Source organism: Scyliorhinus torazame, chromosome 12, assembly GCF_047496885.1.
Source record: "Scyliorhinus torazame isolate Kashiwa2021f chromosome 12, sScyTor2.1, whole genome shotgun sequence".
Classification (NCBI taxonomy): Eukaryota; Metazoa; Chordata; class Chondrichthyes; order Carcharhiniformes; family Scyliorhinidae; genus Scyliorhinus; species Scyliorhinus torazame.
In genome coordinates, this window is record NC_092718.1 from 213,709,187 (window position 1) to 213,727,684 (window position 18,498).

At 51.0% G+C, this 18,498-nt stretch overlaps 1 protein-coding gene across 1 annotated transcript in view; it reads left to right on the forward strand.

The window, feature by feature from the left end:
- LOC140387128 (uncharacterized) overlaps nucleotides 1-18,498 on the forward strand; it is a 186,293-nt gene that overhangs the window by 14,809 nt on the left and 152,986 nt on the right. Inside the window, exons 5-7 of the mRNA XM_072470139.1 lie at nucleotides 8,617-8,695; nucleotides 11,392-11,522; nucleotides 12,987-13,100. Of these exons, the coding sequence (XP_072326240.1) occupies nucleotides 8,617-8,695; nucleotides 11,392-11,522; nucleotides 12,987-13,100 (324 nt within the window). The remainder of the gene's footprint in view (nucleotides 1-8,616; nucleotides 8,696-11,391; nucleotides 11,523-12,986; nucleotides 13,101-18,498) is intronic.

The window sequence follows — 18,498 nt, forward strand, 5'->3', positions numbered from 1 at the left end:
TGAGCTGATGAAGGCTTCTATTAATAAGCTGCTGGAGACACAGACGGCCCAGGGGGGTGGCGATCCGCGAGGCCCGACAAAAGATCTCCGACAACGAGGACGAGATCTTAGGCCTGGCGGTAAAGGTGGAGGCGCACGAGGCGCTCCACAAGAAATGGCAGGAGCGATTCAAGGAGTTGGAGAATCGGTCGAGCCGGAAGAACTTGCGGATTCTGGGCCTCCCGGAGGGGCTGGAGGGGCCGGACGTGGGGGCCTATGTGGTCAACATGTTGAGCTCGCTGATGGGAGCGGGGTCCTTCTAGGGGCCCCTGGAGCTGGAAGGGGCCCATAGAGTGCTGGCGAGGAGGCCCAAGGTTATCGAGCCTCCGTGGGTGGTGCTGGTGCGGTTTCATCGGTTCGCTGATCGGGAGTGTGTGCTCAGGCGGTCCAAGAAGGAGAGGAGCAGCAGGTGGGAGAACGCGGAACTTCGAATATACTAGGACTGGAGTGGGGAGGTGGCGAAGAGGAGGGCCGGGTACAATCAAGCGAAGGCGGTGCTGCACAGGAAGGGGGTGAAGTTTGGCATGTTGCAGCCGGCGCGACTGTGGGTCACCTACAAGGACCGGCACCATTATTTTGAGTCTCCGGAGGAGGCGTGGGCCATTGTTCAGGCCGAGAAGTTGGACACAGATTGAGAGTCGGGATGGGCGTTTGGGGATTGCGGTTGATATGTTACTTTTTGAGGGGGGGTCCTTTAACTCTTGTTTTTTTCTTTCTGGTTTGGTGAGGGTGGTTAGGGCGGGTTGGGCACTGTTTTGGTTGGGTTGGTCGGGAGGGGACTTGGAGGGGGGTAAGCAAATGGAACAGGGGTGGATGGCCGGCAGTGTGATGGGGCACCGCGAGGGAGGGGGAGGCCCGAGTCGGGGTGAGGGGACTGGGCCTGTAAAACGAGCTGCGTCAGAGGTGGCGGGGCCGGGTAAGTGGTAAGCGCGGGCTTTTTCCCGCGCTGAAGACTGGAGGGGGCGGGGCCGGGGCGGGGAAGCGAGGGTTGTTTCCCGAGCTTGGGATGGAAGGGGGAGGTGGAGAGCCTGCGGCTGGGGAATGGAAGAGGAGGGTGTGTCACACAATGGGAGGAGTCGAAGGAGAGGCGGGAGTGGCCGGTGTCAGCAGGAGTCAGCTGACTTGCGGAAGTGCAATGGGGGGAGTAAAGCAGCTAGGAGGGGTCCTAGCCCGGGGGTGGGGGGTGGGGGGGGGCGTGGGGGGTGTGATCGAGTTGCTGCTGCTATGGTCAAGGGGAAGCTGGAGCGAGTGGGGGGGGTCAAGACGGGGGGCTGCCCCCGTGGGGAACGGGCCGGGCGTGGGATGCGGGCGCATGGCTGGCCGAGGAGGGGTTATGGCTAGTTGGCGGGGGAGTTAAGAACAGGGGAGGGAGTGTGGTGCGGAGTGGGGATGTCATCAATGGGGTCTTCAGGGACTTTTATGAGGAATTGTATCGGTCCGAGCCCCCACTGGAGGAGGGAGGGATGGGCCGCTTTCTGGACCAGTTGAGGTTTCCGAAGGTTGAGGAGGGACTGGTGGCGGGATTGGGGGCCCCAATTGGGCTGGAGGAGATGACCAAAGGGATCGGGAGCATGCAGGCGGGGAAGGCACCGGGGCCGGACGGTTTCCCGGTCGAATTCTATGAAAAATATATGGACCTGTTGGGCCCGTTGCTAGTTAGGACCTTTAATGAGGCGGGGGGGGGGGGGGCTTTGCCCCCGACGATGTCCCGGGCACTGATCTCCTTGATCCTGAAGCGGGATAAGGATCCCCTGCAGTGTGGGTCTTACAGGCCGATTTTGTTGCTAAACGTAGATGCCAAGGTGCTGGCGAAGGTCTTAACCTTGAGGATTGTGTGCCGCAGGTCATCCACGAAGACCAGACGGGGTTCGTGAAGCGGAGGCAGTTGAACGCGAATGTGCGGAGGCTTCTGAACGTTATCATGATGCCTGCGAGGGAGGGGGAGGCGGAGATAGTGGTGCCGATAGATGCTGAGAAAGCCTTCGATAGGGTAGAGTGGGGGTACCTGTGGGAGGTGCTGAAGAGGTTTGGGTTTGGGGAGGGGCTTGTCAGGTGGGTCAGGCTGTTGTATGAGGTCCTGATGGCGATTGTGGCCACAAATAGGAGGAGGTCCGAGTACTTTCGGTTGCACCGAGGGACGCGGCAGGGGTGTCCCTTGTCACCCCTGCTCTTCGCACTGGCGATTGAACCCCTTGCTATGGCACTGAGGGAGTCGAGGAACTGGAGGGGGTTGGTGCGGGGTGGGGAGGACCATAGGGTGTTGCTTTATGCGGACGACTTGCTGTTATATGTAGCGGACCCGGTGGGGGGAATGCCGGAGATAATGTGGATCCTCAGGGAATTCGGGGATTTCTCGGGGTATAAGCTCAACATGGGGAAGAGTGAGCTGTTCGTGGTTCACTCAGGGGACCAGGAGAGGGGGATTGGTGAGCTCCCACTAAAAAGGGCGGAGAGGAGCTTCAGGTATTTGGGGGTCCAAGTGGCCAGGAGCTGGGGGGGCCCTGCATAGGCTTAATTTCACAAGGCTAGTGGAGCAAATGGAGGAGGAGTCCAAGAGGTGGGACGCGTTGCCGCTGTCCTTGGCGGGTAGGGTGCAGTCAGTCAAAATGACGGTGCTCCCAAGGTTTTTGTTCCTGTTCCAGTGCCTCCCCGTGTTTATCCCGAAGGCCTTTTTTAGGCGGGTCAACAGGAGCATAATGGGGTTTCTGTGGGCGTGAGGGACTCCGAGGCTGAAAAGGGTGTTCCTGGAGCGGGGTAGAGATGGGGGGGGGCTGGCGCTGCCCAGCCTCTGGGTACTACTGGGCCGCCAATGCGACGATGGTGCGCAAGTGGGTGATGGAAGGGGAGGGGGCTGCATGGAAGAGGCTGGAGATGGCGTCCTGTGTGGGTACGAGTCTGGGGGCGCTGCCGCTCCCTCCAAGGAGGTATACCACGAGCCCGGTAGTGGCGGCTACCCTCAAATTTTGGGGGCAGTGGAGGCGGCACAGGGGGGAAGTTGGGGCCTCGGTGTGGACCCCAATACAGGGGAACCACCGGTTCGTACCAGGGAGGACAGATGGAGGGTTTTCGGGGTGGCACAGGGCAGGGATACGAAGGTTGGGAGACCTGTTTGTGGACGGGAAGTTCGCGAGCCTGGGTGAGTTGGAGGAGAAGTATGGGCTCCCCCCGGGGAACACCTTCAGGTACTTACAGGTAAGGGCATTTGCCAGGCGGCAGGTGGTGGAATTCCCGCGGCTGCTGCCACGCACAGTACAGGACTGGGTGCTCTCGGGGGGGGGTGGGCGGGAGTGGGGAAGATCTCAGAAACTTACCAGGTGATGCAGGAGAACGAGGAGGCCTCGGTGGTGGAGGTGAAAGGTAAGTGGGAGGAGTTTGGAGAGGAGATCGAGGAAGGGACTGTTGCTCTTTCTAACCTTAGTCTATTTGCTCTGATTACGTCACCTTTGCTCACGAGTCGCCAGGTATCTTTATGATACCGCCACATGGTTCAAGTTCAGGTTATGATTAATAATACAGCACACCGCTTAGTAAGGATTAAAACAACGGTCATTTATTATATACAACAAGCAATATTAATACCCTAATACTACTTGCTATATAATAAACCTATCACTACTGGCCAATACTTAACTTAGGAAGAGCCCACCAGGTCAGGGAAACAAATGGCTTGTCCAATCAGATCTGGCCCGCGGGATTCAAAAGGCTGCTACAGGTCGGTGGCTAGGTGTCTCTACCGGATAGCGATCGCTGGATTCAAACTTACTGTTGCCGGTTGCTGTTCTTGCGAAGGCCTCGAGCAGGCGAAGAGGAGAGAGAGAGAGATCTGAACTTGGCCCCTCACTTTTATAGGGCCCAGAGGCTTCCCGCCTCCCGGGGCGGCCCTTGACACTGAGTCCCAAGTGATTGGATTTGTTCCCAATCCCTGGGGTCGATGTGTCCAATGGTGAGGCGATTCCTCGATCGGGGGGGTGGTCGTTCACCTGTCTTTGTTTCGGCCACTGCAGGCACCGACAGGTCTGGCCCGGTATTCAATTGCTAATATGTTGCAATTGTTCCCGGGGATAGCCGATTTAACTGCAGATGTCTGGATAGATGGGCTGCAAACAGTCCTGAATGTAACTGCAAATACCTGGGTTGATGGGCTGTTGATAGCCCTGAGTATCGATCTGGGCTAACTTCCCCAGAGCCGAATATGCAATACTGTCTGCAGCTGCCTGCTTGTGTCTTGTTAGCTGCTTTTCCCAGCAGTCTTTCGGGTTAACCATTTCAAACTGGGTTTTGGCCAGATTAATTGGAACGCAGCCATTTTACGTGGCTACAGGACGTGGGCAGATGCCCTAGGGAGGGTGAACTCTTCATCTTTGTGCGTGAGGCTCAGTCTCATACAGTTTAAATGCTGCACAGGGCACACATGACCGGGACAAGAATGAGCCGGTTTTTTGGGGGTGAGGACAGGTGTGTTAGGTGCTCAGGGAGCCCAGCAAACCACACCCATATGTTCTGGGCATGCTCAGCGCTGGAGGAATTTTGGAAGGGTGTAGCGAGGACGGTGTAGAGGGTGGTAGGATCCAGGGTCAAACCGGGCTGGGGGCTCGCAATATTTGGGGTGGCAGAGGAGCCGGGAGTGCAGGAGGCGAAAGAGGCCAGTATTCTGGCCTTTGCGTCACTAGTAGCCCGGCGGAGGATTTTTCTTCAGTGGAAGGACGCGAGGCCCCCCAAGCGTGGAATCCTGGATCAACGATATGGCGGGGTTTATTAAGTTGGAGAGGGTGAAATTCGCCTTGAGAGGGTCGGTACAAGGGTTCTTCAGATGGTGGCAACCGTTCTTAGACTTCCTGGCAGAACGGTAGACATTGGTCAATGGCAGCAGCAACTTTAGGGGACATAATCTCAGAATAAGGGGCAGGCCATTTAAGACTAAGATGAGGAGGAATTACTTCACTTACAGGGTGTGAACCTTTGGAATTCTCTACCCCTGCGGGCTATGGAAGCTCTCTCGGTGATCATGTTCAAGGCTGAAATCAATAGATTTCCGGAGATGGGATTTCCGGTGACGGGGATGCTGAGCTGATGCACGGAAGGTGGCTCTCCTACTAGGAAATCGATTTTAGGCACTATTAACTGAAAATAGCCCACTGAAAATAGAACCAAGAAAGAAAGCACCCCCTCATCACCGTCTTCAATCTACAAATAAAGATATAAAATATAAACCGAAATGCCGAAGAACAGGTTCAACAGAGGCCGCAAGGAAACGAGGCAAAAGGAGCCTGGAGAAACCGGCAAGCGAGACGGTACACCCACGAGGTGAGCAAGCCCCAGCCGCACCTGAAGGAGAGGGGCCAACAAGCCGGAGGGCAGCTGGAGGAAGTTCCTCACTAAAGATCTAAAAGAGCTCAAAGAGGACATAAGACTTGGAATTCAAGCAGCGGTCAAGGTGGCAGTCATTGAAGGACTGGCCGTCATGCAGGTGGCCCTCCACAAAGCGGAGAGGCAACTTGAGGCCAGGGGAGCACAATCAAGGAGCTGGAAAACGCCTCCATGGACCAGAGATACCGGATCGTCGCCCGAGAGGCATAAATAACAAGGTTGGTGGCAGCCCAGGGAAACCTTAATGGGAAGCTGGAAGACCAAGATCGAGGGGCGAGAACCTCAGAATAGTGGGACCGCTGGAGGGAACTGAAGAAAGGAACCCTGTGGCCCAGATTCTGGGAAACCTGATGGGAAGGGACAGCTTTCCCAGCCTGCCAGAGACAGATAGGGCTCACAGGTTGCTCCGGCCGAAATCCAAGGCCGGGCGATAATTGTGAAGATGCATCGGTACCAAGACCGGGAGAGAATCCTGCGATAGGCCAGGCAGATGTGAAACTGCAACTGGGAGGGACACCAGATACCAATCTATCAGGACATTGGGGCAGACCTGGCCAAGCGCCAGGCCAAATTCAACAGAGCAAAGGCGGCCCTGTTTAAAAGTGGGGTGAAGTTTGGGATGCTCTACCCAACCAAACTATGAGTAACTTTCCAGGGCAAGGAGCACTACTTTAAGGCCCCTGCAGATGCGGATGAGTTCGTCCAAAAAAATGTACTGTGAAGGCAGCAGCAGAAACAGAGGTGAAGCTATCACCCTGAGAGGCTGAAAGAAAATTTGCGTGGGACTGTACCGCCTCATTCTGAAATTGCAAACAAAGGCACAAAAAGGAGGGGGCATGAGCAGTGGGGAGCAGGAGAAAGGTAGGATGAGGGGAAAGGGAAGAAAAACAGGGCAGGGGAGAGGCTCAGACCGACCCCGGGAGAAGGGCCACCACACTAGCGGGAAAGCTAGCATAGGAGATATGAGTGAGGGGGGGGGGATGCACATCTCACACGGGGGTGAGAACCTGCCGATAGGGGAGGGGGAAGTAAACAACACGAGGTGGGTTAGTGGCGGGGGGAACGAGGGGAGGGAAGGTGCAGAACCATAGGGAGAACAATGTGTGTGTGTGTGTGTGTGTGTGGGGGGGGGGGGGGGGGGGGAGATGGGTTCTAGGCTGGCTGCAACAGGCCACACATGGCAACGGGGAACGATGGCCCCACTAGCAGCCACTTTGGAGGGCCCCCAAACAAAGGGAAACCCCGCAGTGCAGGGGCTCACCCACATGGTGTATACACAGTTGGTGGCCATGTTGGGTGACCCCTGGACAAAGGAAAATCCCGAGTGCAGGGGCCCGGCCTCATGGTGAGTATGGTGACCGTGGCCATTTTGGACGGCTCCCTAACAAAGGGAAACCCCGGAGTGCAGGGGCACACCAACAAGGCAAGTATGGTTGCTCCTGTAGGAGGTTGGGGGGGGGACAAAAAAAAACCCATCGGAATAGTCACCTGAAACATCAGGGGACTTAACGGCCCAATGAAAAGATCCAGAGTCTTCGCTCACCTGAAGAAATGAAAGATGACATAGTGTTCCTCCAAGAGACATTCCTGAGGGAGAAGGACCGACTGTGGGTAAGAAAGAGCTGGGTGGGACAGACGTACCATTCTTGCAATGGGACGAGAGCTAGGGGGGTGGCCATACTGCTTTTTAAAATTAAATTTAGAGTACCCAATTTTTTTTCCAATTAGGGGGTAATTTAGCATGGCTAATCGCCTACCATGCACATCTTTTTGGCTTGTGGGGTTGAGACTCACGCAGACACGGGGAGAATGAGCTAAGTCCACACGGACAGCGACCCGGGGCTGAGATTGAACCTGGGTCCTCAGCACTGTGAGGCAGAAGTGCTAACCACTGTGCCACCTGGGCATTGAAATAGATAGGGCAGCAAGGTGGCATAGTGGTTAGCATTGCTGCCTCACGGCGCCGATGTCCCAGGTTCGATCCCGGCTCTGGGCCACTGTCCGTGTGGAATTTGCGCATTCTCCCCGTGTTTGTGGTTTTCGCCCCCACAACCCAAAAAGATGTGCAGGGTAGGTGGATTGGCCATGCTAAATTGCCCCTTAATTGGAAAAAAATGAACTCTAAATTTATATTAAAAGAAAGAAATGGATGATCAGCCATGAACTAATTGAATAGTGGAGCTGACTCGACGGACTGAATGGTCTACCCCTGTTCCTATCTGTCCGCATATGTAAAATTGATCATGCAAATGGAACAAGCTGCATTTAATTTCACTATGAAGTTTGACAGCTGCAGGTCTCATGCAGTTACTTAAATGGAGAAGTTCCTTGGCAATTCTGTCCACTTTTTTGTTGACTTTTGGTTGGTTGCAGACTCTGTATTGATAATGAAAGCTGAGAGCACAGCAGCAAAATTGAATGTGAAGATTTTACAAAAAATTCTTTGCCCTAGGATGCGGGCCTGGCTCCCTAAATGCCATTGAGCAGGTGGTGGTGAGCTGCCTTCTTGAACGGTTGCAGTCCATGAGGTGTAGGTACGCCCACAGTGCTGTTAGGGAGGGAGCGCCAGGATTTTGACCCAGCTACAGTGAAGGAACAACGATAGATTTCCAGGTCAGGATGGTGAGTGACTTGTCGGGCAACTTCAAGACAGTGGCATTCACATGCACCTGCTGTCCTTGTCCTAAATTGTAGAGGCTGTGAGTTTGGAAGGAGGCTTGCTGAGTTACTGCAGGGCATTTTGCAGATGGCACACAGTGCTGCTAATGTGTGTTGTGGTGGGAATGAATGTTTGTGGATGGGATGCCAATCACGTGGATTACATTGTCCTGGATGGTGTCAAGCTTCTTGAATATTGGGCTTGGAATTGTATCACCATTCCTTCATTGTCACTGGGTCAAAATTCTGGAACTCCCTTCCTAACTATAGTGGATGTACTGACACCCCTTGGACTTCCCTTGGACTTCAGTGGCTCAAGGCTGTGGCTCACAAACGCTTTCTCAAGGGCAGGTAAGGATGGGTAATAAATATTGGCCTAGCCAGCAACAAACATCCTGCAAATAAATTAATAAAAAGGAGAATGATGGGCTGCTTGTTACGCTCTTAAAAATAAAACATTCATATGTAGTTATAAAATAATGGCGTACATAATAATACATGTTTTTATATTGGTTGTGCACTTGTAAACTATTTATCCTCTCTGTTTTTAAGGAACAAAGAGGAGTTTCTCAGCATCCCTAAAGCCAAAAGTATTTCATCACAAAGCGTTCAATCCTTCGGATTTGGGAAGGTAACCTCGAGTTGTGGGTTAAAGTGTTTGAAATGGAGTATATATCCTCATCAAATCTTGCTTTACAAAACTGTCTTTCTTTGCCACCTCCTTAATTTATTCACTGTCAAACATAAGACAAACCCGTCCAAGGGCAAAATACGTCAGATTCTGATAACCTGAAATAAAAACAGAAAATGCTGGTAGTACTCAGCATGTCTGGCAACATCTGTGTCGAGAGAAATGCCTGTGACCTTCAGAAATGGGAAAAGTTGAGAACTAACAGGTTTTAAGGCAGTACGGAGGCAGTGAAGTGGGGTCGCAGGAAAAGAAAAGTCTGTGATAGGGTGGAAAAGCAGAGGGATTAAATGAAAATGGTACAAAGCACTCGTTACTTATCAGGAATCATAGAATTTACAGTGCGGAAGGAGGCCATTCAGCTCACCAAGTCCCAGTAACCCCACCTAACCTTTTGGATACTAAGGGGTAACTTAGCATGGCCAATCCACCTAACCTGTACATCTTTGGACCGTGGGAGGAAACTGGAGCACCCGGAGGAAACCCATGCAGACACATGGAGAAAGTGCAAATTCCATACAATCACCCGAGGTTGGATTTGAACCTGGAGGGTGGCATGTGGCGCAGTGGATAGCACTGGGACTGCGACGCTGAGGACCCGGATTCGAATCCGGGCCCTGGGTCACTGTCTGTGTAGAGTTTGCACATTCTCCCATGTCTACGTGGGTTTCACTCCCACAACCCAAAGATGTGCAGGTTAGGTGGATTGGCTGCACTAAATTGCCCCTTAATTAAAAAAAATATATAATTGGGTACACTAAATTTATAAAAAGAAAAAAAAAAGAAATTGAACCCGGGTCCCTGGAGCTGTGATGCAGCAGTGCTAACCACAGTGCCGCCCATTTTGTTGACCACCCACCCTCCTTAGCCCTGGCCTGGGGGTTGAGAGTTGACTTGCTGCTGCCTTCGACAACTGCCGGCCAGCGCCTGCATCCTCGCTGAACCAATATAATGCACTTTCCTTAGCTATTCAGCATTAAATCCAGCCGCCCCATTGCACATCTTCCTACATCACCATTGTTTCCTCAGTGACACTGCCTTTTTGCCTTAGTCCTTTGGGGGATAACTTCAAAAACTTCAATTTTAAAATAAATGGAACAGAAGATTTGGATCTCCCATTTCTGTGGAGAGGGTAGGTTGGAGCTACTGTACAATGCCAACTTCAGAACCTCTTTTTCCCTTTTTTTTAATGACCTCTGCTTACTTGGAGACAAAACCTGCTTTAAAGTATTTTATTGGTAGTTGGATGTGATTAGCTAGCTGATTAGAATTGCCAAGCCAGTCTATTCTACCTACTTAGTCAGTTTCCTTGCTGTAAAGAACGCCCACACCTTCAAACTGAATCTTTTAAAAAGTGGTTAAGGAATGAAACCCATAGATGCTGCAGATCCTAACAAATAGTAGAATTATCAAAATCTTACGACGGATTTAAAGTATTTGGCAGAGAAGCAAAAGCGACATGAGGAAAATCTTTTCCACTCAGTGAGTGGTTGGTGTCTGCCTGAGAGGGTGGTGGAGACAGGTTCAATCCAGGCATTTAAACAGTGCATAGCTGTTGCCTGAAAAGTAAGAATGTGCAGGGTTACGGGGAGCAAGCAGGGAAATGGCACTAGGTGAATTGCTCATTCAGAGGGCCAAATGGTCTTCTGCGCCCAATTCTGTGCTTAAACTATTCTGTGATCCTGAAAACACCATGAGATAATGGAATTTTGACTTACTCGGCTATGATAAGCCAAAAGCTTTAATTGCAGGGAGGTACATTCCAGAATTAAACAATGTATCCCCAAAACATTCATTGAGTTCCTATAATCCCATGTAGTAGAAGTGCATTTGTTTTTTTCTGCTTACATGTGATCACCTAACAACGACCTGAAACGACAAGCATTGTAGAGGTTCTGGAGGAAGGGTTCCTCTGATCACTTTATTAATAACATTGGAAGCATAAAGGGGAGGCTGCTTCTAGTGACAGAGTTAGTCGCTTCATAAACATGATGGGAGCCTTTCCCTATTCTAGTGAAACCCTAAATATGTCGAGAAGGAGTAATGTGGGATCTAGTTTCTAGGCACAGAGAATTGTTCTGTTTTTACAATGTTTTCTATCTTTTTTATTTATACCGAGGGAAAACAGTCTTGCTTAAATATGTGTATAATATCAAAGGAAATTGAATAGTCAGTTGATGCCATCACTCTCATCAACCATATGAGATTAAAAGAGATAAAGGAAGGGTGTCACGGTGGCGCAGTGGTTAGCACTGCTGCCTCACGGCTCCGAGGACTGGGGTTAAAACCCGGCTCCAGGTCACTGTCCGTGTGGAGTTTGCACTTTCTCTCCATGTCTGTGTGGGTCTCAACCCCACAACCCAAAAGATATGTAGGGTAGGTGGGTGGATTGGCCACGCTAAATTGCTCCTTAATTGGAAAAAATAATTGGGTATTTTAAATTTATTAAAACAAAAAGGGATAAAGGAATAAAACAATAAATTATATTTTAGAAAATTAGAAAATTAAATTGAATGTTTTTTCTGGGCTCAGAGTGAGAGTGATCCCTTTCCTTGAGATCTTTTGAAAAACAAGCCTTTCTCTTTGAAACAACTATCCAGTTCTCACTATTTCTTTATCTTCTGCCTATGTATTTGCAGTTCTGTGTGTATGGACCAGCACAGTTGGCATATCTTGCTTCCATCCCAATTGTTAATGAGAAGGAATTGGTCCAAGCAGATGATGAACCAACTTTCTCGTATGCAAATGGCCCTTACACGACAATGACCAAGTAAGCTTTTACAGTAGAATATATTTTTACATTTCTGCACCATATGCATTGTGAAAATCAGGATGATCTCTGCACTGTTTATATTGTGTATACCGCAAAGTATCTTTAATGCTTCGCACATAAATCGATGCAATTTTAAACCCCATTTTATGAAGATAGATTTACCAGTCTCAGAGCCCAGAGTCTATGCAGTTGGGTGTTCCAGCTGTTGAATGTTCCCCAGCATGCCGGTGGTGCTTGCAAACTGTTGCACAGTTGCAGGGCTGAGAAAGCTGTCCTGGTCTGCACTGGGCCCGTGAACTCGAAGGTGATGCATTGGGGGGGGGGGGGGGTAGTGTAGCCCTGGCGTCCGTCGTGGCATTCAGTGGGTGTTGGGGTTGCAGGCCGGATTTCGCCTGGGTTGTTGCTGCTTGCTAATTTCTGGAGTTGGTCTGTGACCTTATTTTTATTAGTATCTGAAGTGTGGCCTCCTACAGCAGCTGACGAAATGGCTGCTAGCTGAAGGCCACGCATATTTATAACCCGGCTCCTGGGCGGAGCTAGCATGTAGGGGCCCAGGTGAACCTGTAGTGCAGGTTCTACCGTACAACCCTTAATATAGGAACACAGTGGTTTTCCACATCCAGCTAAAGCTGAAGCTAACTAATTTTATTACAGTGGATGCCTTTCGCTTTGTTGTCTGATACTTGTATTTGCTAAACTGTCAATTCTCTTTCACTGCTAATTTGCAATTTATTGTTTTTAGTGTTCCAATGAATTGTGTCATTTCTGTTGCTGTGACATTAGCTCCATGGCCAGGTGGTTATTGTAAATGGATGTGACATCTGAGCTTGCACAGTAGCACAATGTGCAAGCTCAGATGTCAGATCCGCACACTGTTGCTTCACAGCGCCAGGGTCCTGGATTCGATTCCTGGCTTGGGTCACTGTCTGTGTGGAGTCTGCACGTTCTCCCGTGTCTGCGTGGATTTCCTCCGGGTGCTCCGGTATCCTCCCACAGGTTCCGAAAGACGTGCTTGTTAGGTGAATTGGATATTCTGAATTCTCCGTCAGTGTGCCCGATCAGGCACTGGAGTGTGGCGACTAGGGGATTTTCACAGTAACGTTATTGCAGTGTAAGCCTACTTGTGACACTAATAAAAGATTATTTTATAATATAGTCCTCATCTGAGATATCCAAAAATGCACTTCAACCAGAGCTCATTGGGTAGCAAACTGGGGCAGGAAACCTGGCCAATTTATACTTCCTTAGCATGCATAGTCCAGCTATAGTCTCTTACCCTTGTCCTCGTTTACTCAGTCATCTCAACGCTGAGATCATCCTATTTTTATGACTGACTGTGTAAACTCATTGAGACCTGTGTTCATAGACTTCAAGGTGTAAAAGTAAATAAGTCGTAATCGTCATGAAAACAAGTTTTGTGTTGGTTTAGTTGTAATACATTAAATGTTATTTTTGATTCAGTTTAACGTGGAATGGAATACGGGTCACAGTGAAACACATGAATCTGCCCACACATCAAAATTGCAGCAAGCGATTGTCGACTGATTTACTGATTGCAGAACAAGAGTACAACAGGTAATTCTCCAGGGCTTTGCGATTCTCCGTCTCCATGGGCTGAGTTCCCGACGGCGCTGTTCACTTGTGCTTTTAAAAGTCATGAAGGCAGCATTGTGGCTGATGAGAGAGGAGGTAGGACACAGAGCTGCGACCGTGAACTGCTGGGCCGAACACTGGCCGACCTGACTGGTGTTGGCGGGGGCCCGGAGTTGGTGGGGACGGGGGAACGGGCTGTGTGGCCAGGGTAACCTTCCACGGGACTGGGGCGGTGTCCAGTCAGGGAATGCCATTGCTCTGCGGCCTGCAAGGCAGCCATCTTGCTGCGCACACCACTGACCACCCACTTTGACCCCTGGTTCTGCAGATTGACACCATCCATATGGGTGCCCCACTCCTGCGCCCCACCCTCTGCCATTACCCACCTGGCCACCACCCGCCAGTGGGCATCATGCGCCCCCCTCAAGGGCAACACCTATTGTAGCCCACACGGGAGCGCCGGGCAGGGGCCGTGGAGTGTACCCCTGGCGGGGACAGTGCCAGCCGACGGTACCCCTGGCATCACGGATGGACGCCAGGGCCAGAGGCACCCATGGTGCTGAGCAACGGCAGGACCAGGAGTGCAGAGATGGAGGGGGCGGAAATGCGGGGCAGAGCCTGCAGGGCCACCATGTAGCCCGGTGGAGCTGGTTGAGCACGGGGGTACACACCATGCTAACATTAGGCCCTCCCCGTCAGATCCTTCCTACACGCCTGGAGCCTCACCCCATCTGCATGTTGTCCTCAAGGTGACTGGAGGGGAAGAGACCTTTGTTCACTCCTTGGGGAACATGCCTTTGCCAAGAAAGTCTGGAGAGAGATGGGGTGGTTTTTGTTGAGATTTGTCCCGAGCAGCTCTGTGACGCAGGACTCTGTGCTCTATGGGCTGCTCCCAGGGACGAGCACCAAGACAAACATAAACTGCTGCTGGAGGATTATTAACTGGGTGAAAGACTCTCTTTGATCTTCCAGTGCAAAGAATTGTCCCTGACCAAGTGTTGCAGACTGGCACATTCCAAAGCCCAGGACTACGTGCTGAGGGATGTACTAACACTTGGGGCAGCTGCCGAGTAGGCGCAATGGGGGAAGGTCGCTGTCTAAGATTGTTCAACCATAGTGAACTGAGGGGAGTGGAATTGTATAGAACCCCCTCGTCTGTATAACTCACATTGAACATATACAGTGAATATTACATGAATCGCAATTGTATTGAAGCACCTTAGAGTGCAACTTGATCTATTGTAGGCAACTTAATTACAATTGCACCATTTGTAATGATCATTTTGAAGTGTCTGTAATGTTTCTTTGACTGTATTGAAGCACCTTGGAGCGCAACATGACGTATGTAGAGAACCTGAATAGTATACTGAATAGTGTGTAGATAACCTGTGGCACAGTGGTTAGCATTGTTGCCACACAGCACTAAGGGGCCTGGGTTTGATTCCGGCCTTGGGTGACTGCGTTGAGTTTGCATGTTCGACTCATGTCTGTGTGTTTCCTACCGGTGCTCCAGTTTCCTCCCAAAGTCCATATATGTGCAGGTTAGATGGATTGGCCATGCTAAAATTTTCCCTCAGTGTTCAACGTTGTGCAGCTTCAGTGGGATTACAGGGGATAGGGTGAGAGAGTGGGCCGAGGTAAGATGCTCTTTCAGAGTGTCTGTGCAAACGTGATGGGCCAAATAGCCTCCTTCTGCACTGTAGGGTGAATTGGACATTCTGAATTCATCAGTGTACCTGAACAGGTGCCGGAGTGTGGTGACTCTGGGATTTTCACAGTAACTTCATTGCAGTGTAATGTAAGCCTACTTGTGACACCAATAAAGATTATTATTTGCAGGTGGCTTGATACAAACAAAATTTGGTGATTGGTAAGGTGTGAATAATTTTTAAAAGGTTTTCCCAAGTCACGTATTGCATGGCCAGGTAGAGAGTAAAACTCCCTCAGTGCTGCTTGAACATACGCTTTAGCCTCAATATTAATAAAACATGACATTTTCCACCTACCACACCAGGGGCGGGATTCTCCGACCCCCCGCCGGGTGGGAGAATCGCTGGGGGCTGACGTGAATCCCGCCCCCGCCGGTTGCCGAATTCTCCGGCACCAGAGATTCGGCGGGGGCGGGAATCGCGGCGCGCCGGTTGGCGGGCCTCCCCCCGGTGATTCTCCGGCCCGGATGGGCCGAAGTCCCGCTGCTGGAATGCCTGTCCCACCGGCGTGGATTAAACCACCTCTCCTACCGGCGGGACAAGGTGGCGCGGACGGGCTCCGGGGTCCTGGGGGACGGGCTCCGCGATCGGGGCCTACCGATCCGCGGGCGAGCACTCTTTTCCTTCCGCCTTCACCATGGTCTCCACCATGGCGGAGGCGGAAGAGACCCCCTCCACTGCGCATGCGCGGGGATGCCGTGAGCGGCCGCTGACGCTCCCACGCATGCGCCGCCTGGCAATGTCATTTCCGCGCCAGCTGGCGGGGCACCAAAGGCCTTTCCCGCCAGCTGGCGGGGCGGAAATCAGTACGGCGCGGGCCTAGCCCCTCAAGGTTAGGGCTCGGCCGCTCAAGATGGGGCGGCGCGATGCCAGACTGATTTGCGCTGTTTTTGGCGCCGGTCGGCGGACATCGCGCCGTTTACGGAGAACTTCATCCCAGGTTTACTTCTGGGCTCTTGGCTATAGAAAGGATGTCGATATTCTGCCAACCCATCTGTATTCCAAAGTAGGACCCAGAGTGTCCCAACTCACTTTAGCACCCAATTCTGCTTTTCAGTAAAATAAAATTTATCAATTGATTGCCAGAAAAAGAAAGACTTGCATTTATATAGCTTTTCTTGACAGCCAGTTAAGTGCTTTTAAAAAAAAAAATTTAGAGTTCCCAATTATTTTTTCCAATTAAGGGGCTATTTAGTGTGGTCAATCCACCTACCCTGCACATCTTTGGGTTGTGGGGGAGAAACCCACGCAAATACAGGGAGAAAATGCAAACTCCACACAGACAGTGACCCAGGGCTGGGATTCGAACCCGGGTCCTCAGCGCCATAGGTAGCAATGCTAACCACCGTGCCACCGTGCTGCCCTGTTGTGCTTTTCGAGGTGCATTTTTTGTAATATAAGAAATGCAGCAGCCAATTGGTGCACAGCAAGCTCCCACAAACAGCAATGTGATATTGTTCAGATAAATGTGGTTATATACTATTGACTGAATGATAAATATTTGTCGGGACACCAGGCTCCTTCAATCTTCTTCAAGATCGTGTCATGGAGGGCAACACGTTGGCACAGTGGATAGCTCAACTGCATCACGGCACTGAGGTCCCAGGTTCGGTTCCGGCTCTGGGTCATTGTCCGTGTGGAGTTTGCACATTCTCCCCTTATTTGCGTGGGTTTCGCCCCCACAACCCAAAGCTGTGCAGGGTAGGTGGATTGGTGACGCTAAATTGCCCCTTAATTGGGAAAAAATGAATTGGGCACTTTAAATTTTATTTAAAGAAAAAAAAATTGTTCCATGGGACCTTTTGTATACATCTGAGAGTGCAGTCAAGGCATCAGCATAACATTTACTCCAAAGAGCACCTGCCACCTTGCAACACTCCCTCAGTACTGTGCTGGAGCATCTGTCTTGATTTTTGTACTAAAGTTCTACCATTGGACTGGAACACAAATTTCTGCCTCAGGAGCAAGATTGCTACCCACTGAGCCACAACTGCTCCCTAATAGTATGTCATCTATCAAGTGCCCATTATATCAAGTAACCAGGTGAACTCACTGTTAAACTATCAGCATTATTGAGAAAAAATTATCAACAATTCCAAGGTTCACCAAATCTTCAAATTGTTTCTAAAATGATTTCACTTTGACTTCTTAATGCTTTTTTGGTTTGATTGGTGGGGGTATTTCTGTCAATGACCTAGTTTCCTAGAACTGATTATCTAACTGTGAACAAATGTGGTGGGTGTTTGAAGGATTGACCCCTGTCAAGGACAAGGCTCACAGACTTTAGTATGTGTATACAGATGAGTCGTAAAGGTCCCTTTGTACAGCAGCAGTCTGCTGCCTGGGTGGGTGAAGGACATGACCTTGTTGGTCCAGCTGCACCGTTGCCTTTCAGCATTCCATGATGCTGTAAGACAGACGCGAGGGAGGAGTGATCTTGTCACTGGCTTGTTAATCAAAATGATCAATCCCTGAATGTGTCAGAGTGATGCAAAGAAAATTACCAAGCACTTTACACGGAAATGCACCATCAGGATTGTTTCCTCAGCACACTTCATTTTAAATCTACACACTAGCTGAACATCTTTGAAATAATTTGCCAGTCAGTCTGTGTAATATGCGAGCGGGCTGTCTGGCTGTAACTAGGAAAGCAATGTTCTGTGGGGGCAGACAGTGGTGTGCGATCCCTCCCTGGACATTCAGCCATTGTGAGAATACATCTCATCTGAAATAATGGCTCACATTCCTTGATATTACAAACATTGATTCCTGATTAAATATGCAACAGGTGGAAAACATTCAACTATAATTTTTCTCACTGTCTGTGTGGAGTTTGCACATTCTCCCCATGTTTGCCTCACCCCCACAATCCAAAGAAGTGCAGGCTAGGTGGATTGGCCATATCTTTTAATTAAAACAGTAAAAAATATATCCAAGGCCAAACGGTACAAACAGGATATCCTCCCCTCAGTATCAATGTACGGGGAGAGTGTGTGTGTGTGTGGGGGGGGGGGGGGGGGGGGCGGCGGCAGCCGCGACGACAGGATATCCTCCCCTCAGTACCAATGTACGGGGAGAGTGGGGGGACGACAGGATATCCTCCCCACAGTACCAATGTACGGGGAGGGGGGACGGACGGACAGGATATCCTCCCCTCAGTACCAATGTACGGGGAGGGGGGGGACAGGATATCCTCCCCTCAGTACCAATGTGTGTGGGAGGGGGGGGGGGGAGACAGGATATCCTCCCCTCAGTACCAATGTACGGGGGGGAGGGACAGGATATCCTCCCCTCAGTACCAATGTGTGGGGGGGGGGGGGGAGACAGGATATCCTCCTCTCAGTACCAATGTACGGGGAGTTGGGGGTGGGGGGGGGAACGGGACAGGATATCCTCTCCTCAGTACCAATGTACGGTGAATGGGGACGACGACGACAGGATATCCTCCCCTCGGTACCAATGTGTGTGTGTGGGGGGGGCTGGTCAGGATATCCTCCCCTCAGTACCAATGTACGGTGGGGGGGGGGACACCAGGATAACCTCCCCCCCAGTACCAATGTGTGGGGGACGACGACAGGATATCTTCCCCTCAGTACCAATATACGGGGAGGGGGGGCAGGATATCCTCCCCACAGTACCAATGAACAGCGGTGGGGGGTGGGGGGGACACA